The sequence below is a fragment of the Pristis pectinata genome, chromosome 7, assembly GCF_009764475.1.
Source record: "Pristis pectinata isolate sPriPec2 chromosome 7, sPriPec2.1.pri, whole genome shotgun sequence".
Classification (NCBI taxonomy): domain Eukaryota; kingdom Metazoa; phylum Chordata; class Chondrichthyes; order Rhinopristiformes; family Pristidae; genus Pristis; species Pristis pectinata.
This window is the reverse complement of record NC_067411.1, coordinates 48,477,628-48,501,037: the sequence shown is the minus strand read 5'-3', so window position 1 is coordinate 48,501,037 and position 23,410 is coordinate 48,477,628. Positions and strand designations below refer to the sequence as shown.

Here is a 23,410-nt window from a genome sequence, read left to right as displayed (position 1 = left end):
GATTTTCATACTCTTGGTTTTCACTTCATTAATAGCAAGTAGTGGAAAATCAGGAACTCCACAAATTAGACATGCCAACACAAACACCTGATTCCACAATCAGTGCACCTGTCAATGCACCTTCAATGTAACAATGTTGATTAAGGCCAGGCTAATATAAACAGAAATACATTTATAGAATAGTTAAACTGGCTGAGTGCTGTGGGTGAAGAAGATATGGTTGAGACGATCACTGAATATGAAATGCAAGTGACGTTTTTGATTACTGGAAATGTATAAATTGAGTTATATGGTAAATGGTTGGGAGAAAAATTCTGGCTTTGTAGAGTTTCCCGAAGCTTTCCTCTACTGGGCATTTTTTGAACCTTTTTTGTTAGTCCATGTTAGTGATTGCTTGCTTTGACTAGTCAAAGACCATTTTCTGAAATCATATCCCTACTGTGCATGAACAAGATGGAGCTTGACCACCGCTCATCCAACAATTTATAAATTAAGATTAAGCTCTCTTTATTAGTCAAACGTACATCGAAACACACAGTGAAATGCATATTTTGTGTAGAGTGTTCTGGGGGTAGCCCGCAAGTCTCGCCATGCTTCCGGCATCAACATAGCACGCCCACAACTTCCTAACCCGTATGTCTTTGGAATGTGGGAGGAAACCAGAGCACTCAGAGGAAACCCACGCAGACAAGGGAAGAACGTACAAACTCCTAACAGACAGTGGCCAGAATTGAACCCAGGTCACTGGCACCATAATAGCGTTATGCTAACCACTACACTCCCACCTGAAACTTAGAGTCAACAGCATTATTGTATAAAAAGCTGGCTGTGCAAAATTCCATGCTGAACAATCTTAAAAGTGCCTTAAAACAGCTCATCGAATGGTTCAATTAAAATAGCAGAGAAAGATTTGGAAAAGACTGCATTGTTATCAAACGATGCATGTCTGGCCATGATTTCTAATCAAAATTGCTTGAGGTGTCTGCAGGGCAGGGGTGATTGTATTGTGATACCTTGTTACAATGGACAATGTGCAAAGCTACATACAGTCACAAATTGATGAATTTCTTCAAAGGAGACCAGAGGACAACAACTCTGCAGAGTTAGATGTATCTATACTTCCAAATGTCTATTTGCTACTTGCATTGAAAAGATCAAAATCTCAACTTGTTGAAGGGAAATTATCCAGCTGCACTTTCACTAAAATAAATGCTCTTCAACTTTTTTCAGAAAGGTAACAAAACCAGGTCTTACTGTTATAATAATATGAAATTTCCATTTTGCAGTCCATACATGGACAAATGACGGAGATCTTTAGAAGGGGATGGAAATGGCTGAATGGCAGCAAACAAAAACCCTTAAAGGGGTGTCAAAGTTTTCCAGCACAAAATAAGGCCATTTGGCCTATCATGTCATACCATCTCATTGAAATGATTATCCAATTAGCTTGTTCCAAATAGGTCTGTCAAAGTCAAAGAGAAGGCTAATAGTCAAATATGATTAGTTGACATTTGTATAATATTTGGCAAAGTTTGAGACGTAAAGTTGCCTCAGTTTGAAAAGTTTACTTTTAACTTTAATGTTCTTAAATTTCCATTGTGGTCATGTGCGCTGCAGTAGTGATGGAGACAAGGGAACATGGGGATTGTTGGTACATGAAGGTTTGTGGTTGTGTTCAGTACATCACTGTTGTGATGTACTGTACACACTGTCACACACTGACAATACACACTGTCACAGATGGCCCATGGAGATGCATAAGTTCCCAGAGAAAAGGGGGAAAAATGTACCCAACATTCCCTTGTACTGACAGCCATCTTGGCTGCATCAACTTTTGCATTGAACTGAATTATGTGAACACCAAATATCACTATGTGCTGAGGTTCTACCTGCCTCCAGCGTTGCGAAGGATGGGTCTGGCCACAGTGCTCTGCAATGTTCCGTTAAGTTGGATATTGCTACACTACCTATCCTTCAAGGGAAAAGTTCTTCCAGGAAAACAATGGTAATTGGTTTATTATTGCCCCATGTACTGAGATACAAGTGAAAAACTTTGCTTTGCATGCCATCCATACAAACAGATCATTTCAAAATATAAGTACATTGAGGTAGTAAAAAGGGAAAAAGCAATAACAGAATGAAGAATATAGTGTTACAGTTATAGGTACAGAGAAAGTGCAGTGCAGGTAAACAATAAGGTGGAAGGGCCATGATGAGGTAAATTGTGAGGTCAAGAGTTCATCTTTATCATTCAAGAGGACCGTTCAATAGTCTTATAACAGCAGGAGTCCTTGAGTCTGGCGGTACATGTTTTCAAGCTTTTGTGTCTTCTGCCCGATGCAAGGAGGAGAAAAGAAGATGTCTGAGGTTGGAGAGGTCTTTGATTATGTTGGCTGCTATTCCAAGGTAGTGAGCAGAGTCCATGGAAGGGAGGCTGGTTTTCATGATGGACCACAAGGCCATCAAGAATGGTCAGATGGAACGTCCTGCAGACCCTGTAGGAGAAGGACACGATGGATGCTGTGGGATGGTTTCCCAAGCAGACTGTCAAAACCATTTGCCAGAATTCCTCGAGGCTGAAATGCACCAACAAATACCAAGACCTCACTTGGTGGTGGTGAGCAGGGCACTCCCCATCAGATCCTTCCTGCATAGTCAGCATCTCACCCTCAACACATACTGCCCTTGAGACTGTTGCAATGAGGATAAGACAATTGCCCATCTCTTTGTGGACTGTGCATTTGCAAAGCAGGTCTGGAAAAGGACGCAAGGGTCCTTGTCGAGGGTTGTCCCAAGCAGTTGTGTAACAGCGGACTCTGCTGCTCCATGGGCTGTTCCTCTGGATGCATATCAAGACAAATATCAAGTGCTACTGGAATACCACCAACTCAGTCAAGGACAACCTTTGGTTTGTCCAAAACTTGTTGGTCGCCTAGTACAACAAGATGTCCATGAGGGAACGCTGCTGCCTGGCACATTCCAGGTTGCAGGAGTATGTGCTAAGGGACTCATTGAAGCTTGTTGCAGCTAACACAAAGGTTTTGTGGGGAAGGACTGCAGAGTAAGGTCCTGCTGCCACTAGACTTTGAGGGGCAGAATGCTGTGTAACAGCCTCTCAAACACTTAAGGTGTGTATTGTCCAAAGAGGCCACATAAGTGGCAATAATGTCTTGTGCTTAGAACGTACTAATGCTACAAATGTATAACAGAATGAAGAATATAGTGTTACAGTTATAGGTACAGAGAAAGTGCAGTGCAGGTAGACAATAAAGTGGAAGGGCCATGATGAGGTAAATTGTGAGGTCAAGAGTTCATCTTTATCATACAAGAGGACCATTCAATAGTCTTATAACAGCAGGATAGATGCTGTCCTTGAGTCTGGTGGTACATGTTTTCAAGCTTTTATGTCTTCTGCCTGATGCAAGGGGAAGAAAAGAAGACGTCTGAGGTTGGAGAGGTCTTTGATTATGTTGGCTGCTATTCCGAGGTAGCGAGCAGAGTCCATGGAAGGGAGGCTGGTTTTCATGATGGACCACAAGGCCATCAAGAATGGATACACTGCTTTTGTATTTCTTGCAAATACTTTTTATGAATAAAGTTTATTTTTGAAATTCAAAAAAAAGTCACATACAGCCCATCCAGAAAGTGTTGTCTCTGAACTCCTTACTCTGTCCGCCTCCTCCTGTTCTCCCAGGCCTTCCCCTTGCTTTGCTCCACAACTGTTCACATTTCAAATGATGGGCCAGACTGTGTCGTCACTACAACAAGGTTAGAGTGCATCAGCTGCCCAGATTGAATTTTAGGACCTGATCTGGCAGGTACTACTGGGCTCCTCCAAAGCAGTTCAGATAACCTCTTAATAACTGGGAAGAACTTGGTCATCAGGTATGAGGTGCTCTCAGGGCTGCTGTACTTGGTGCAGATGTGGCATGTTCCTCGCTCCTCCGGCTTGGAAATCACCTGTGCCGTCTTCTGGTCCATCTGGGGATCCAAGATGGAGCAGGTCCAATGGGTCATCATGCACAAGTCCCCGGATACTGCGGGCAAAAGTGTCCCCAATGTCGCCCTCATCCTGATAACCACCTTCGTCTGTGGCTGCATCAGGCTGTGCATGGAACCAAAGTACATGGGCACCAAGTGTCACTATGTGCCGAGGTTCTACCTGTCCCTGGTGTTGCAAAGGATGGGCCTGGCCCTGTCACCTGGACGTTACCACATTACCTGTCCTTCATGGAAAAGTTCTTCTAGACCAACACCTTTGACCACAAGTCTATCAAGCAGTGGTCGGCACGGAACATCCTTCAGACACTGCAGGAGAAGAACTCGATGGATACTGTGGGGTGGTTCCCTGAGCAGACTGTCCAGACCATCTGGCAGAATGCCTCATCACCAGAACTCACCAACAAGCACCAAGACATCACTTGGCTGGCAGTGAGAGGGGCCCTCCCAGTCAGATCCTTCCTGCATGGTCGAAACATCACTCCCAGCACACGCTGTCCCGGGGATGACTGAGCTGGGGGTGAGACAGTCGCCCACCTCTTTGCGGGCTGTGGGTTTGCGAGGAGGGTGTGGTGAAAGGTGCAAGGGTCCTTATCACATTTCATCCCCAGCAGCTGTGTAACAGAGGAGTCTCTGATCTAGGAGCTATTCCCGGGGACACACATGGCGATGGACATCAACTGCTGCTGGAAGGTCATCAACTAGGTGAAAGATGCCCTTTTGTCTTCCTGAAACTTATTGGTCTCCCATCACTGCAAGATGTCTGTAGGGGAATGCTGCCGACTAGCACGTTCCAGGCTGCAGGAGTACGTGCTGAGGGACGCACTGAAGCTGGGTGCAGCCAACGCAGGGGCTCGGTAGGGAAGGACTACAGTTTAGGGTTCTTCTGTCACTGGAGAGGGAGGGGCAGGGTCAGGCGAGGAAGCCCCTTAAACATTGTAAATATGGGATTGGGGTATCACCCCAGGGAGCCACACGAGTGGCATCAGTGCTGTGGTTTTTTATAATAAGTTAACACTAATGATTGATCCGTACACGAATGTAAAGGTTTGCACTGTTTTATTGTTGTATATAGATTGTTTTTTTTGATGAATAAAGCTTATTTTGGAATAATAAAAAAATAGAATCTGTGTCTGAATATGTCAAGGGTTTGTACTTACAGTATTGTATGTGGCACCATGACTTGCACTGAAATTTGATACTGACCCATGCAAGACATTGATGGCAAAAAACTCACGTTCATCACCTCATCCATCCTTCCCGTCAGAAACAAAAAACAATAATTGCTGGAAACACTCAGTAAATCAGACAGGAAGAGGAAAACAGAATTAGTGTTTCAGGTCGAAGACCCTTGATCAGAGTCTTCAGTCTGAAGTGTTAACTCTGTTTCTTTTTCTGCAGTGTTTTTAGCATTTTCTGTTTTTATTTTCAGATTTGCAGCATCTTCCAAGGAAGATTTTCAGTCTTCCTATTAGACAGATAATGAAGCATATTGTATTATATATAAGTTGCAGAATAGAGAGAATCTGCAAAACATTTCCACCCCTCAACCTTATCCAAAATGCTCAGGAGACCTTAATTTCTTAAATTAGTTAATCTGTATAATATACAGTTAAGTCCATTTAAATCTTGCATCTGATTTTAATTGCTTGAAAGAAATAATACTGAACCTCCATTACTAATTGTATTGTTATAACATTGTATTATGTTTGTCAATGGTGTATGAATACATGTTTATCCCAAATTTATGAAACTGCTTAAGATATTGCATCTGAATGTGTACTTATTAACCAAATTCCACTGTATGTATTCTCTAAATACATAAACACTACTTCAAACAAATTAGGGTAGAAAATGCTCCAGTGCACCAATGCTCAATACAAGAGGGCATGGCTTTAAGGTAATGGGTGGGAAGTTCAAGGGAGATGTCAGAGGGAGGTTTTTCACCCAGAGAGTGGTTGGTGCATGGAATGCGCTGCCTGGGGTGGTGGTGGAGGCTGATACATTGGTCAAGTTCAAGAGATTGTTAGATAAGTATATGGAGGAATTTAAAATAGAGGGATATGTGGGAGGAAGGGGTTAGATAGTCTTAGGAGTGGTTTGAAGGTCAGCACAACATGGTGGGCCGAAGGGCCTGTATTGTGCTGTATTGTTCTATGGTTCTATGGTTCTAAAATTATTTGCTAAACTGTAGTCATATAAGTGTGTTGTACTCTGCTTCCAAAATCCAGTTTAATGGACCTTAGAATGTATATGTTTGCATTTAGTTCATGCAAATAAGAACAAATTTCCTCCCTGTTGACTTTTAATAGTTAGCATTAGTATTCCATGACTAAATTCCTGCGGTAAATATGATAATGATTACTAATATTGATGCAGAGCTCACCTAAAGTTTAGCAATTGATTCTTCATGAATACATGGAACACTTCTATGAATCAATTATCCAGTTTATCATTCACTTCCTGCATCAAGGTGATAAATCTCTCTGCATTGAACAATACATTATGGTACACTGAATTTTAACTTGCTGATGCTAGGGGATTTGGGGAGCTTGCCAGCAGCAGCAGGCTTCAAATCTCTGCCAGCAGTTTCATTTGTGTTAAATCAGCCATTCTACAATTTTAATTTTCTGTGTTTCCTGATGAATTAGACAGAGTGGGTGCCATTTCAGCTCCCCAATCTGAAGGTACATTGAACATCACATTCAATGGACTCTCTCACTGCCTGCACACAAAAGAAGTGAAGCAAATGGATAGCTGACACCTCAAGCCTGATCCCAGATTCATTCACCCCTCACTGGATATTATGTTGGGGACTATAATGGAGAATAGAGTAATCACGATCTCTGCTGATGGAGGGGGAAGGGGCCTGCAGCTGACACTAAGTGCACATGGCCGGAGGGTAGCAGCAGGAGTGTGATATCCCAGTCCTGGGTCTGATGCTGCAAGATATTTAATGACTTCATTGGATCAGGAAGGATGACCACAGTGGCATGTTCAGCTTTATTGTCACGTGTATTAATATTACCAACCCTTTCATCTCCGCAGAGTCCCTCACCCTATTCTCTTTGCTGCACTTGTGTTTTATTTATTCGCTTTTCACTATCTGAACATTGTTGGCACAGCCAGCATTTATTGCCCATCCCTAATTACCCACAAGAAGGTGGTGGCGAGCTGCCGTCTTGAACTACTGCAGTCCTTGTTGTGAAGGCACTCCCATAATACTGTTGAAGAGGGAGTTCCAATATTTAGATGATGAAATACCAGTATATATTCCAAAAAGCAATATATTTCTGAGTCAGGATGGTGTGCAACTTGGAGGGATATCCGATGGTTCTCTTGCCCTGTTTATCTTGCCCTTCTTGGTGGTAGAACTCATGGGCTTGGGAGGTGTTATAGGAGTAGTATGGGTGAATAACTGCAGTGCATTTTGTAAATGGTATACAGTGCAGCTATGATGCTCCAGTGGAGAAGGGAATTAACGTTTAGGGTGATACATGAGGTGCCAATCAAGTGGGCTGCTTTGGCCAAGATGACATAGAGTTTTTGAGAGTTGATGGAGCTGCACTCTTTCAGGCAAGTGGAGAGTATTCCATCACACTCCTGACTGGTGCTTGTAGATGGGAGAAAGACTTTAGTTATGAAGATATGAGTCACTTGCCACATGATAACCTGCTGTTGACCTGCTCATGCATTCATGGCATTTATGCAGCTCTTCCAGTTGAGCCTCTGGTTAATGATGAACCAGAGAATCTAAGGGTCTGAGTAAAGGTAATTCCATTGAATATCAATAGTGAATGGTTATTCTATCTTGTCAGAAATGGTCATTACTTGCGACCTTTATGGCATGAATGTTACTTGTCACTTGTCAGCCCATGCCTGAATATTGTCTAGTTGCTGCTACATGCAGGCATTTGCTGAGGAGCTTTGAATGGAATTGAACATTGGACAATTATCAGCAAACATCTCCACTTCTAATCTTATGATATGAAGATTATTGATGGCTGAAGATGGCTGGGCTGAAGATACTGCCCTAAGGTGCCACTGCAGTAATCCCTAGGGGCTGGGATGTTCAACCTCTGACAACTACTGCCGTCTTCCTTTCTGTGAGGTATTCCTCCAACTATTTAAGTGTTCCCCTTAATCCCACTTGATTTCAGTTCTACCTAGCCTCCTTGATGTCAAACCCTGATAAATGCTGGCATGATGTTGAGGCCAATCAATCTCTGAAATTCAGCTCTTTGGATTATGTTTGAATCAAGGCTGTGATCAGATCTGGAGCACAGTGGTCCTGGAGGTACAGAAAATTGAGCACAGGTGAGTAGATTATTGACGAGTAAGTGCCACTTGGAAGCATTGTAGAAGACATCTTCTATCAGTTTGCTGAAAATGAGAGTAGACTGATTGGGCAGTCTTTAGCCAGCCTGGTTTTTGTGAACAGGTCTTAGCTGGCAATATTCCACATTGTCAGGTAGATGCCAGTGCTGTAATTATATTGGAACAGCTTGGCTGGAGACACAGCTAGCTCTGAAGTGTGTCTTCAGCACTACAGCCTGATACTGCATCATGTGGGACGAGTAAAGCTGTCTGAAGACTGGTTTCTGTGCTGGTGGGGATCTCTGAAGGAACCAAAACTGATCATCCATTTGGCAATTCTGGATGAACATGGTTGCAAATGCCTTAATTTTGTCTTTAGGATGCATATACTTGTTGAGGATCACAATGTTCTGGAAATCTCTGCCTCCTATTAGCTGTTTAGTTGTCCACTGCCATTCATGACTGGCTGCAACATGACATAATCTGATATTTTGATTGTGGGATCGTTTAGGTTTGTCATTTGCATTTTGGACCATGACCTTCCATAGTATGGTGGTCATAGAGTCATACATCTTACAGCACAGAAACAGACCCTTCAGCCCATTGTGTTCATGCAGACTTTCAAGCACCCACTTACATTAATCCTACACTAATCCCATTTTATTCTCCCCACACAGTGTATAGTTCTGCTGCTGCTTACCTCTTGGATGCTCAGTTTTGAGTTGTCAGATCTGTTCTGAGTCTCTCTTATTTAGTATGACTGTAGTGTCACACAACCCGCTGTGAAGATAGGACTTTGTCTCTTTGAGGACTGTGGAGTGGTCACTTCTACCATCGCTATCATGGACAGATGTACCTGCCACAGGTAGACTGGTAAGGAAAGGTCAAATAAATTTATCCCTCATGTTGGTTTTGCATTGCCACAAACCTAGTCTGGCAGCTCTATTCTTGAGATCTTGGTTAGCTCAATCTGTGGTTGTGTTAACAAGCTATTGTTGGCAATGGACATTGAAGTCCCCACACAGAGTAAGTTTTACATCTTTGCTACTTTCACTACTTCTTCCTAGCACACTAATTCAGAAGCTGAGGAAGGATGTTTGGTAGTAATTAGGAGAAGGTTTCCTTGCTCATGTTTGACCTGAAGCCATGAGACTTCATGGGGTCAGGAGTCAATGGTAAGGGCTCCCAGGACCACTCCCTCCCACCTGAATACCACTGTGCCCACACCTCAGGTGATATGTCCTGACAGTGGTGCAGTAGGTACCTTAGAATTGTGATGGAGGAGTCTGGCACATTGTCCATAAGATATGGTTCTGTTGGTTTGAAAATGCCGGGCTGTTGCTTGACTGGCCTATGAGGCAGCTCTCCCAGGTTAGACACCAGTTGTCAAATGCTTGTCAGGAAGACTTTACATTATCCAAAGTTAGAACCTGGATCAATGCCAGGTTTTAATTTGTTTTATCCCCTTGCTATTTTAATGTCTCAATTTCAGCGAGTGGTAAGGATGGCAGATTTCTTCTCATGAAGGACAATAGTGAACAAGATGTGTTTTTGCAACAATTCAATAATTTCACAGTCACCATGACTAAGTTTCCCCACCCAAAGGTCCAATCATTAACTGAATTTTAATTCCATGACTGCCATTCAGGTGTTTAGAGCCTCACAGCGCTATAGCACATCCCATAAAATATACAGCAGGAGAATGATGATGACCCCTTGTCAGAGGAGATTGCCAATTCTGAGGCTACACCATTCATAGCTCCTGGAGTGGATTTTCACACTTCCACAGGCCTGGAAAGACAGTTAACAGGTGTTCCACATGTTGAGGCACAAACCACAAAGATATTGAGCCTTTGCAATAATATCTGTGTCCATGAAATATTGGTTCATTACTGGAGACGGTGATGAGACATTGATGCATGGCCTCTGACTTAAGCAATTCCCCTCATGAGTCATGACCCACACTCCCAATTAGTGTCCCACTTATTCTTTAATGTCCCAAAGACCCCGAGATGGGTGGAGGTGAGGCAGCCTATGGAACTGTCTTCACAGGCTACCCAGACAATGGCAGCTAAGGGACTCTCAGCTATGCGAGAGATATGAACAGTCTGCCTCACACTCCACTGAAGTCAGAGGGTTGATGCCTGAAAAAGTGTATATTAGTTGTTGCACAAAGGTGTGTACATGGGTGACTTACACAAGTCCAGTCTTAAAATAAGTTGCTTGGACTCACATAAAAAAAATCAATCCTGGACTTTTTTATGGCTGTTGGATGACAAGCCCTTCCCCCTCTTGTGGACTGGCGAGACCATGTATTGAGGTTGTACAAAGTATGCATGACTGTGTGCAAGTTTGGTTTGTGCTGGTGAAAAGGGGAGGTTGCTTTTGAAATTCTCAGAAGGGCTGCATATTCAATACTGACATTGAAATGACTTCTAGATGTTAAGGGAATCAAGAGACAAGGCATTAGTTGCAAACACGTAGCCCGAGGTGAAAGATCAGCCACGATCGTATTGAATGGAAGAACAGCCATGAGGGGTCAAATGACCTATACCTGTTATTATTCTCTTACATTATGGATGTTAATAGTATGGTTCCTGCAGGGTAACAAAGCTGGGTGGTGATGAGGATGTCCACATACTTCATGCATTAGTGCGCACTGCTCCTCAGATACTACCCACACCTACTCCTTCCCCCACTCTTTGTGCAAAAAGGCTATGTCATATCTGAAATGTGTCCAGCTGTTGCTGCTGTGCTGTCTTGTGATGTGTGTGGCATCCTGGGGCCCAATGGTCACGGTACATAAATGACCTAATCAGCATTCCATTTACACTTCTAGTAGCCAGAATTGTTTGGTTGGAGGAGTCCCCATGAAGAGAGATCTTCCTGTGATTACAGATCAGCTGTATATTAATAGAATAGAAATCTTTTGATTAGTAAATACTCCCAGGTGAGCTGAAGGTGCCTCACTAGTTACCTGAATGAGGTCTATTGCCCTTTGGACCTACAGGAGATCAACTAGAGCTACAACCATGAATAGTCATTGTGACTGGTCTCACTAAAGGTGATGTAATTGTCACTCTTGACAAACAAGGCATATGTCACTAGCCTGTTAGTTCATGAGCGGTCAGATCCTACTTGTGTTTCTGGCAGGGACTTAAATGATACTTGAAGTGTGGAAGTTGAAAGCACTCAGCACTTTCACAGCCACCAGTGATCCCTGGAAACCAAACCCAGCAGCTGGATTTTTCAACATATCTGCTGGATTTGGTTCTCAGGTCATTGGCCTGAAAAGTTTCTCTCCCTAGAGATGTTCCCGACTGATTGAGTGCTTCCGGCTGCTTTGACGTTCTCATATTTTACCGTGACATAGATGGAGACCATTTGGATGTGGGAGGCTTCTGGAGCACTGGGAAGAAAGCCATGCAATCATAGGGAGAACATGCAAACTTCTCACAGACAGCACCAAAGGTCAGGATCCAACCCACATTGCTGAAGCTGTGAGGCTGTAGTACATAGTACCTACTGTGTACATAGTACATAGTACAGTAGTACCTACTGTGTCACTGTGCCACCCATTTCATGTCCAGTCCAACTCTAGTTGATTGTCTTTCCTTTTTTAAACAAATACCATGTATATGCTTTGTGTATTTACTAGTTAATTTCTGAATCTATATGGATCTTTGGAAACTACACTCAATTATGTTACTTCAATGAAATGTGTATCCTTTAGAAGAAACTGTTGTGCAGCAGAAGATTCACTTTGCAGTCCCTGTAATAACTCATAAACAAAGGAACAGATCAAAGTGCTGAACTTAATGTTAATGAACATTCAGTTGTTTAAGATATTCATTATCCTTCATGCAATGTCAACCTTACAACATCAGAGAAAAAATTGCACATAAAAACTACACATTGACAATAAGGTACTTGGAATATAATAGCAGAAGGAGTGGTCCTTTTGGTATTTCTGTGCTTTGCCCCCACTCGCTAGGATCGTGGATGCTCTTCTATCTCGCAGCTTCCTGCAACAGCACACACAAAATGCTGGAGAAACTCAACGGGTCAGGCAGCATCTGTGGAGGGAAATGAACAGTTGTTGTTTCAGGTTGAGACCCTTCATCAGGACTGGAAAGAAAGAGGGCAGAAGCCAGAATAAAAGGTTGGGGGGAGGGTGAGGAGCACGAGCTGTCGGGTGGTAGGTGAATACATGCGAGAGGGGAAGGTAGGTAGGTGGGGGAGGGGGGGGAAGTAGGAATGATGTGAGAAGCTGGGAGGTGATAGGTGGAAAAGGCAAATGGCTGAACAATATGGAATCTGATAGGAGAGGACAGTGGACCATGGAATAAAGGGAAGGAGGTGGGGAACCAGAGGGAGGAAGGTGTGGGTGAGAGGCAGGTTATGAGGGCAGGGGAGGGGAAAGAGGAGGGGTAAAGGGGCCAGAGGGATAAGGGAAAACAAAAGGTGGGGGGCAGAGAACAGGGAGGAGTGGTTACCGGTAGTTAGAGAAATCGATGTTGATGCTGTCAGGTTGGAGACTACCGAGACGGAATATGAGGTGTTGTTCCTTCCTGCAACATCTCTATGACTCTTGATTCCATTGTATCCAAAAACCCAACCCCTGAATAATTGTGCATCGACAGACTGTCAGGGCTAGAGAATTGTAAAGTCTTGTGATCCTTTGAGTGAAGATGTTTCTCCTCATTCAACCGCAAGTGGCAAATCCCTTTTTCGGAAGCTATAGCACCAAATTCTTGACTTCCAGCAAGGGAAACAAGATGATCCTGTCAATCTTCATTCAACTTTAGATATTTCAATGAACTTACTCTTTCAATTTCTTTTGCTTCTAAATTCCAGGGGATATCAAGTATATAAAGTTTAAGTCCTAATCCCACCTTCTAACATTGGGCCCATGGCCCTGCGGGTCACAACTCTTCAAGCACCCATCCAGATACCCTTTGAATGTGGTGAGTTTCAGGCACTGGGGCACCACAATCTGGGTGAAAGCAGTATTCCTCACCTTCCCTCAAATCTTTCCCCTATTACTTTAAACTTATGTCCATGGATTTTGACCCTCTGCGAAGAGAAATAGGTCCTTCCTGTTCACTCTCTCTAGTCCCCTTTCCTCATTGCTACAACGTTCCAGTCCTGTCACATCCTCATTAATCTCCTTTGCATTGCATCCTCTCCTGTGCAAATCCCCAGGGGGCAATTTCATTATCCCAGGAATTAGTCTCATGAATCTTTGTTCTCTTTCCTTAGATAAAGAGACCAAAAACTATGTACAGAACTCTAACCACATCCTATAGAATTATTTTTACACCCCAACCCCTTTTGTAATTTTTTTAAAAAATTATTCACTTTTCAGGATGTTGGGACCACTGGAAATGCCAGCATTGATAGTTCATACCGAACTGCCCCTGAACAGAATGGTTTGCTGGGCAGTGAATCAAACATGTTTCTCTGGACCTGGAAATAAGACAGATATAAGACAGGCCAGGTAAGGATGGCACATTTCCTTCCTGAAGGGACTCAATGTATCACATAGGGTTTTATCATCAGAGATTCTAACTCTTTATTTTCAATTCTAGATTATTAAATTAATTTATATTCTACACCTGAATTCAGGACTATGGATTGTTAGTCAAGGTCTCTGGGCTACTGGTTTGTTAATTTAACCACTGTCCTACCACCAAATCCTAAAAATATGCCCATGAATTTCTGCACATTAATATTCCCTGATTCTCATAACAAAACTCAAGCTCTCCACACGAAAAGTATTATGTTTAAGTATATAGCTGAACATACTTCTCTTTCTTATGCTCTATGTCACATTCTTTTGAGTGGTCCACCATCAGATCAATTTGTTATGAGTTGGGATGATCGAAGGAAAAGCTTTGCATCAATGTCTCAGAAACCAAATGCACAAGCTGAACTTCAGAGGTCAGGCCAGTCCAGATCTGAACCCCAAGAATAAAGCACAGTTGGCTTCAACCCCACAACTGGGGGGGGGGGGGGGAGGAAGATGAACTCTTCCTTAACCGGATCAGTGTCCAGCAGCTCCATATGGAAAATGCATGTTTCATGCAACAAAATGCTTGACCGTGATATTTTCTAGATTCAAACAACCCACAGATCCCCACTGCCTGAGGCCTGGGTATGATGTCACAGGACATTATATTTCATTATTACATAGAAGGCAGTCATTTGGTCCCTTGAGCCTATGCTGACTAAGCTACTAGAATCAGCAGCCTGCATGACTGATGTGAAATCATGAATATATAATCTCCACATTTTCATGAACATGCACCAATACTAAGCAACTAGTTTGCCAGAAAACTGAGGTCAAATGAGAAATTTAAACTCAAGAATTAAATAAATCTGGAGTTCAAAAAAAATAATTCTAGGGTCAGTAATGATAACTATAAAACCAAAAGATTGTCATCAAAATCTAGCTGATTTACCAATATCCTCCACCATCCTTACTCAGCCTAGTTTATGTGTAACTGAAGGTTCCCATAACTAGGTTGACTCCTAGTTACCTCCTCAGATAAGGGCAGTTAGGTCTGGGCAATGAATACCAGCCTTGTCAGAGGTATCCATGCCTCATGAATAGATCGAAACATGCATGAAAAAGAGTGATTACTTGGGAAATCAACAAGAGAGTTTCTAGTACTCTTACAATGTTGACCTTGTGATAACATAAAGGGAGAAGCGTTGCAAACATTTTTTTTTAGATAAGGTACACTTGAAGTCTTTCAGGTATAATGTGTTCAGTGTGCATAACATTTCAAAGACTGGAACCAGAGTTGCCAACTACTTATTTTAAGATTAGTAATCCTTAGCAGATATATTTTTTCATTTTTATATTGGAATCTTTTCACTTTCTTCTCCAATCTATTTTACCTCCACAAATATACCTTCAAAATTACCTGATGCTATAGGTAATTTAGAGAAAGTCATTCAATGTGCTTTATCTACTTTAATCTATGAAGATATAAATAAAAACATCTTTAAAATAGAAGAGAAGCAAAACAAGGATAGAATTACAAAGATCATAAAATAGTTACAGCATGCAAGCGAGGCCATTCAGCTCATCAAACCCATACTAGCTCAATGTAAGAGCAAACTGATTAGTCCCACTGCCTGTATAAAAAGGTTTCCACACGTCACTTTTGGTTCTTTTGCCAATTACCTTCATTTGATATCCATTAGCTTTTGACGTCTCCATTAATAGGAAGAGTTTCCTCTTTACCTACTCTACCTATACCCTTAATTTTTAAAAATAGTTCAATCAGATTTTCTCAGAACCTCCTCTGTTACAAAAACTATCCTAGTTTCTCCAGTCTATCCACAGAACTAAAGCTTCTTATCCCTGGAATCATTTTGGTAAATCTCTTCTTCACCTTCTCTAAAGTCTTTACATTTTTCCTAAAGTGTGATGCCCAAAACGGGACACAATCCTCCATTTGAGACTCAACCAGTGTTTTAATAAATGTTCAGTGTGACTTCCTCTTGTACCCTATGCCTCTATTTATAAAGCCCAGGATTACAGATGCTTTTTTATCACTTTCTCAAACTGCTTTCAGTGAACTATGCACATATAGCCCAGGTCTCTCTATTCTTGTTGCCCTTATAGGATTTTATGCTGCAGGTTATATTACCTCTTCTCATTGTATACTTCATATTTCTCAGCATTATATTTTATCTGCTACCTATTCATCATTCCACAACATATCTATATCTCCTTGAAGTCTATTACTATTCTCCTCATGGTCTACTATGTCTGTACGTTTTGTGTCATCTGCAAATCTGGAAATAGTGTGCTGTACATCCAAGTCCAAAGCATTAATATATATTAAGAAAAAATAGACACAATCCGCAAAATTATTTCATGGTTAATTTAGCTTACAATTTTAAAAGGGTGCATTTTCATGAAATATTTATCACATCTCTCAATATATTCTGGACATGATCTCCAAGTCTTAGATATGGTAATATGAACAGTAATATAGATGATTTGTGGTTTCATACATAAACAGCCACATGAACAGTGATTTGTTAACAGTCAATCTTTCCACGTTATTAAAGATGGAAATTTCAGTGAGTAATCTTTTTTTTAATGTTGTCATGCAATGTAGGGTTTGGTGTGACATATGACACTGGTATAACACACACTGGATCTTAACACCAATGACTTTAAAAGATATCAAATGCTACATAATTACTCTGTAGCCATCAATGGCTGTAGAAACAATCCTGCAGTTCCCAGAACACAAACTAATGTGAAAACCCACAGGAATATCCTGTCAATTACCAGAGCCACATATTTCCAATCATCCTCCACCTGCAAGACATAAGGACAGAGTACCCTATTACCTCCCCACTTATTTTGCAGCTTTTGAAATAGAATAAAAACATGGGACAGTAAGAGTTGATTACAAGCAAAATAATTGAAACATATGAAGATCATTTTGTGTCATTTGTCAGATGCTCTTAATCTGTCAAGGTCTTAATCTGTGAAATGTTCCAAGATGTGGTGTCAATTTAGTGCATGTATTCTGTATTAAACGAACATGTTACAAGCATATCAGCATCAGTACTATATTTTGTAATCATTGCAATGTAGAGGAAGACATGATAGGAGAAGTAGCATCAGATAAATGCCCACAAAATATCTTTCTTGGTTGGCGGTAATTGAGAGATAATCATCGGTCAGGTAACTGGGAAAAAAACCACAGACCTTCTCTGAATAATTCCACAAGATCTCTCTTCTACCTGACAGATGAAGTATTATCTCAGCCATCTGAAAACCGGCATCTCTGCCAGTGTGAGACTCATTCAGTACTGTACTAGTAGTGTCAGCCAATATTTTTAACTCTCAATCAATGCTACCAAAAGCAGAATATCTCTGTTATAGTTATTCTTTGAGTGTTATTCAAAGAATGTCATTCTTTGTTCACCTGGATTTTCTTGTTGACTTCCAATAATGAAATATATCTCATAATATTAAATGCAAAAAGAGCCAGATCACTGACATAAACCCCAAGAATACAGGACTCCACACCACTGGACTTATCAAACAAAGAGAACAATTCATGAGAATGAACATTGATAACAGGACATAGCTAACCGAAAACAAAATGAGGCCACTTTGTAATGAAATTTATCATGAAAAAGTTATAAATTCATAAATGTATAAATATAAATGTGAAATAATTTAAGAATGAGATAAATATGCATATAAACATACTATTTCTAAAGATGTATAAGTTTAGACAGAGCATTGTGCATATTTGTGGAATATTAATCAGATGGAGATTATTTGGTCTTTTATGATGATAAAGATCATAGAAATAATTGGAGAGGGTTATAGATGCATTTGTGCATCTTGGAATATTTTTGAATTTATGGATGCATTACTGGAATTACTCATTACTTGGTAACATTACTTTTGATGCACACTGCATCCTTTATATTATTGTGTACTGTATTATTCTGTCCCTTTGACTGAATAATTCTCATGGATAAATGCTCTCCTTTACAGGAACTCAGGATGATATTAGCACTGGAATAATAGGAACTTGGGAGAACATGTGATTGTCTTTCTGGTTGGGTTAAATACATGTTTATTACTTCTTTATTAATCAATGGGAGAAATATCTAGCAGGGGTATGTGAATTTGTGTACATAAGGTGATATTGACCTTAAGACAGTAAGATATAAATGGAGATTGTTAAGGAACCCTGCCAGTGTTTGACTGGGAGACGTCACAGGGCATTTAATTTAATGCACCATCAGATTGCCACATTAGAGGTATGGTGAGGCACTGGAGAAAGTCTATAAAAGGTTTATTTGGCTCACTTAAGAAATGAGTAGTTATACCTTTCAGGAAAGAAAATGTTTGGAGGTAACACAAAGCAGCTTTTTAAATTTATCAAAGGGTTTGTTAGAGTAGATATGTGGAGGCTTTTTCCACTCATGAAGGAGACCAGGACAGGTATTCATATGACAGTCACTAATAAATGCAAGAGAGAATTCAGGAGAAATTGCCTTGCCCAGTGAGGGACTGGACTGTGGAACTCATTGCCACAGAACAGTGATTGAGACATGGATAATAGATATATTAAAATGAAGCATGAAAGGTGTGTGAAAGAGAAAGGAATCGAATGTTATGGTGACAGGGACCGATGCAGTGGAATAGCATGGTACACAAGTGATGGCTAAGGACTGGTATTAGACAGTTTGGGGCGAACAACCTGATTTATTGCAAATTAAATTCAATGTAATTGGTGATTATGGTCCACTTCCTCAACCTTACTCATTTAATGGAGAAGAGAGGTTACAAGGAGAGGTTGCATAGGAGAGGAGATTAGGACTTCATTCCCCGGAACATAGGAGATTGACGGGTGACCTGATAGAGGGACATAGACAGGGTGAATGCTCATAGTCTTCTTCCCAGGGAGGAGGTGCTAAAAACAAGAGGGCATTGGTTTAAGATCAGAGGCAAGAGATTGAAAAGGGACATCACGGGCAGTTTCTTCAAGCAAAGAGAGGTGCATATTTGGAATGAGCTGCCAGAAGTAGTGGTTGAGGTGGGCACATCAGCAATGTTTAAAAGCCATCGAGATAAGTAAATGGATAGGAGGGTTTTATAGGGCTATGGGCCAAACACGGACGGATGAGACTAGCTCACTGGGCAACACAGTCAGCATGGACAAGTTGGGCTGAAGAGCCTGTTTACATGATGTATGACTCTATGAGACACACACAACAATCTTACTCACCTCTTTGGCTTCATTCTGACTTCTTGTGTTGTCTGCAATATATCTGATACTCTCTATTGCCTGTTGAATTTCAGAAGAAAGAATTGAGACACTCAGCAGAGAGTTAAGTGACTGAGGACTGATTTGACCTCGCAGGTTAGAGGTCACAGTGCTCATGGGCTCCTTGCAGTACAAGCAGCAGGACCTTAGCTGATCTTTGGCCGACTTGAAGTTATCATATTCCAGATGGCTGGCACAATCTTTCCGGGTACATTTATCCTTCCTTTGCCTGCTTCTTAATTTCTCAGCTTTCTTTCCTTCTAAAGGCCTCCTCATCAACATAACTTTGGGTAGGAATTCCAAGAAGACTTTTTGAACCCACTCTGGCATGATGTGGGTGGTTGGTGTTCGATAATGGACGTTCAGGACAAAGACCGTTATGATGATAGAGAGAGTCACAAAAATCATTGTGAATAAGAGGTATTCGCCAATCAGAGGGATCACCAGTGAGGTGGAAGGGATAGTTTCAGTGATAACCAGCAGAAATACTGTCAAAGAGAGGAGGACAGATATGCAGAGAGTGACCTTTTCCCCACAGTCAGAGGGCAGATAAAAAACTAGAACAGTTAAGAAAGAGATTAATAGGCAGGGAATGATCAGGTTGATAGTGTAAAACAAAGGTAGTCTACGTATGTAGAAAGAGTAAGTGATGTCTGGATAAATCTCTTCACAACAATTATACTTAAGTTCATGTTTATATCCAGGGGCATCAATGATCTCCCATTCGCCACTCTCCCAGAAGTCCTTCAGATTTACTTTGGATCCTATGATTGCTAGGTCAATCTTAGCTTTGTCATAGGTCCACGATCCAAATTTCATTGAACAATTCTGATAGTCAAAGGGAAAATAGGTGATGTCCATTGGACAAGAGCTTTTGAAAATAGCAGGAGGCATCCAGGTAACAGTGCCATCATACTTAAGAAGGGCCTTGGTTTTATCTTCAACTTGGAAACCTCCAACCGCACTGGAAAGGTGAAGAATCCAAAAGTAATCAGTGCAACTTTCAAATGTGGAAATAGTAATAAATTCTGTCATCAGATTGAAGCATTAATGCTCATTTACTGATCTTGTGAAACTTACTTGTTATACAGCACAATATCTGGTTTCCAAATCTTGTCAGATGGAACTCGGATGTACTTGATTCCATCATAGTCAACTGGATTCCATCGGAATTTGTAATCATTCCAGATCTGTTAGAAGTACTCAGGGAAGAATGGAAATGCATTCATTAAGAATATGCATTGCTTTATCAACAGAATATTTATTTATTTGGCATGATGCACTATATGTTTATTGGCATGGTTTTATACCATGTTTACTCAACTAATAGTCAATGTTCTTGTAAAAGGGAACAATATTCCAATGATAATGAAATCCATAATCTAGCACTATTGATGGCTTTAATTTTAACTGAACATTAATAAAGAAGGGATGATAATAATCAATAAAATAAGGGGGGAAAACAGATTTTCTATTGCTGTCATCAAGCCACAACATATTACAATAGTGTTGGCTGTGGCTGCAAAGATATTGGTAATCAATAACAATTAATTAATAATCAATAAAAGCCCACAAATTCCTGAGTACTGAGGATGGAAACCTGTTTATTAAGTGATGTCACTTTCCTGCTGACCAAGAAGGAAGTTGCTCAAGAAGGTCTCATGAGCTCAGTGATACAGGCCTCTTCTTTTACCAATGTCATTTACAGTGAAATATCTGCTCCACAGAATCACTGGTATCTAGCTACTGTGATATCATTAAGCTCACTAACTCCCTAAATGAAGACCCAAACTTCACTTGAATAGCACAATTTTAATTAAATATTACTGCAAAGCATTAAATAATGATGTGAAATTACACATAAAATTGGTGTAGAAGATGAAATAAAAATGAACTGCTTAAAAACTAGGGAAAATGCTTATTATTTGAAGACCTATTATATTTTGTTTAAGTTGTATTCTGCATGCATAGAATAAAAATAAAATATAGTTTTCCTTAGGTCCAGAGAGTTTTTAAAAAAAGTAACAATGCCTTAATCTGCCACAGAAAACTTACTCTTCAAATGATAAAGCCTAACATTTTCAAATATTTCATAGCTGGACTGGTAATTTACTAACTTCCTGAGATTTTTATTGATATTTTACAGTGGTAGTGGGTCTCAGAATTTGTGCAGCATTGTCCACCTTCAACACAGCAATAACTGGATTGCTGCAATGCCAATGCTGGAATGCAAAGTCCCTGTCCCAAATCTTCTCTGGTACCACTCCTCACGTTTTTCTCCATTATGTCGCTCCTCCCCTGGAACGCAAATACATCTCTTGAACTACACTTCCAATCATAGGTAGTTGCTGTAGAGTTTGAATCCTAGACAAATTGATTGTACTGCAAGACCCACTCCAGAGCCTTGAGCACAGGAATCTAGGTTGATACTCCAGTGCAGTACTGAGATGGTGCTGCACTTGCAGAGATGCTGTCTTTCAGACACTTCACCAATTCTCCCAGATCAAAATGAAAGATCCCAAGGCACTATTTTGAAGAAGCTCAGGAGTAAATAAGGAGGTGGGGAGGGGGTGGGACTAATGGGATTGCTCTTTTAGGAGCAGTCAGAGACAATGGATTGATTGACCAGAGGAGTGGTGAGGGTTTCAGTGGGAATTCCTGAATTTAGGATTTGGCAATGAAAAACACAGCCCCTAAGGGTGGAGGAAATTAATTTTGGAATAACCAAGAAGTCAGAATTGGAGCAATTGATCTGCTGGACTAACTCAGTGGGTTGAGCAGCATCTGTGGGACGAAAGGAATGGTCAACATTTCGGGTCAAAACCCTGCATCAGGACTGGTAGAATTGGAGGAGCTCAGAGAACTCAGGAAGGAGGAGATCACAGAGAAAGGAAGTGGGCCAGGGCCAAGTCAACATACTCAAGGAGGAATGGTGAACAGGCCAAGTGTAAGTTCCAAGAGGGCAGCAGAGTCTTAAGTCACCTCAAGTTTAGGGATGGTGGCAAGGAGGGCATTGAAATAGTTAATTGATATGGAGGTGGAAATAGGCAGCCTTTGTAAGGGCCTGGATAGGTTGTTATCATTGCAGAAGGAAGCTAACTGCCTGTTTGTTCTTCATCTGGCTTATTCAGGAGCTGTGTGATTAGCTTCAGACTCTGACCTTCCCCCACAGCCCTGCCATATTTCATTTGGCTTTGAATCACATCTCTTTTAGAATTCTTTTCTTTAGCAAACTGACTCCCCTGAAACAGCCAGAGAGTCTGCTTTCCTGGAGATAGATGTTATAATGGAATAAACCATGTAAAACGATTCTGTTCAGACAATCTATCAACTAAACGAAGAAGGTGCTTATGTTTCTACTGCTAATATTTCAGTGCATATCTCACAGTACATCTGCTTGCTATTGATAATGAAGTGAACTGTGATGAAATTAGCAGGGCAATCTCGTGGAGACTGGAAGTAAATAGACAGCAGAAACTGCAGCCAGTTCTGCTTCCCACATCTGAGAAACTACATCAGTGGACCATAGACAGGACCTAATACTACAGCTGTGAAATGAGTGGGGTCATCATTCCCAGGAGGTGATCATCTGTACAATGTACCTGATACAACTTACATGCCGCAGCCAAAGATTTGTCTCCATTATTTGGTTGACTTCATCCTGCCAAAGAGGTGATTGAGATGAAACGAATTAAACTTTAAAAGGTAACAGCACTATCTACTGAAATACACACGTGCAATCAAATTGGCTCCGTATAAAGGTGCACTTACCACTTTGACCAGCTGAGACATGGAGACCTCGAACTGCACTGTCACCGGGTCAGAGACATTCTCCACCGGCCTAATGTATTGATTATATCGGCGGAATATTCTCCGGAATAGACGGTCTTCAGCTTTGGAGCCAAGACAATCTGAACACACACACACACACATAAAACATCACGTATAAACGGAATAGAATTGCAGCATATCTCATTACATTCTGAAAACAGCAGAAACCACATTCTGTACAATAATCCGGCTTTAGACCAATAATGAAGTCCTTATCCTCGCAATTTATATTTTTATTGAGGTCCATACCCTTACCGTGTGTAAGTAAAAGAAAAACAATGGGGATTAATAGATGCGTCCTCCCAAGAGTTGTCATTTGTTCCCCTTGAGTGCAGATACGGCTGCTTTTGCTCGGAGTTGAGTTGCCAGAGGCAGTTCTGGTTGGAAAGGACTTTCAACCAGATACCAGGACTGGAGCAAGGCGGACACAAGCCCCG

At 41.2% G+C, this 23,410-nt stretch overlaps 1 protein-coding gene across 2 annotated transcripts; it reads right to left on the bottom strand.

Moving 5' to 3' along the window:
- Positions 1-15,644: 15,644 nt before the first annotated feature.
- On the bottom strand, positions 15,645-23,049 carry chrna6 (cholinergic receptor, nicotinic, alpha 6). 2 transcript variants are annotated; one of them, XM_052019728.1, is made up of 5 exons: positions 22,914-23,042; positions 22,759-22,803; positions 20,223-20,332; positions 19,411-20,106; positions 15,645-15,675 (listed from the first exon to the last, which is right to left on the bottom strand). In XM_052019728.1, exons 1-5 carry the CDS (start codon positions 22,932-22,934, stop codon positions 15,645-15,647), a joined length of 903 nt encoding a protein of 300 aa, XP_051875688.1. In that variant the 5' UTR covers positions 22,935-23,042. The 2 variants fall into 2 exon arrangements, with proteins under 2 accessions (XP_051875688.1, XP_051875687.1); XM_052019727.1 differs by lacking the exon at positions 15,645-15,675 and adding an exon at positions 16,500-16,663 and having other exon boundaries at positions 19,104-20,106; positions 22,914-23,049.
- Between the last annotated feature and the right edge of the window lie 361 nt (positions 23,050-23,410).

Excerpts from the sequence above, each read along its gene's own strand:
- chrna6 (XM_052019727.1), bottom strand. The coding sequence starts at position 22,934 with ATGTCTCAGCTGGTCAAAGTG. Across the intron at positions 20,333-22,758 it reads CAAATCTTTGGCTGCGGCAT|ATCTGGAATGATTACAAATT; the intron begins GTAAGTTGTATC and ends TACTTCTAACAG. Across the intron at positions 16,664-19,103 it reads GTCAGAATGAAGCCAAAGAG|GTGGAGGATGATTGGAAATA; the intron begins GTGAGTAAGATT and ends TATGTCTTGCAG.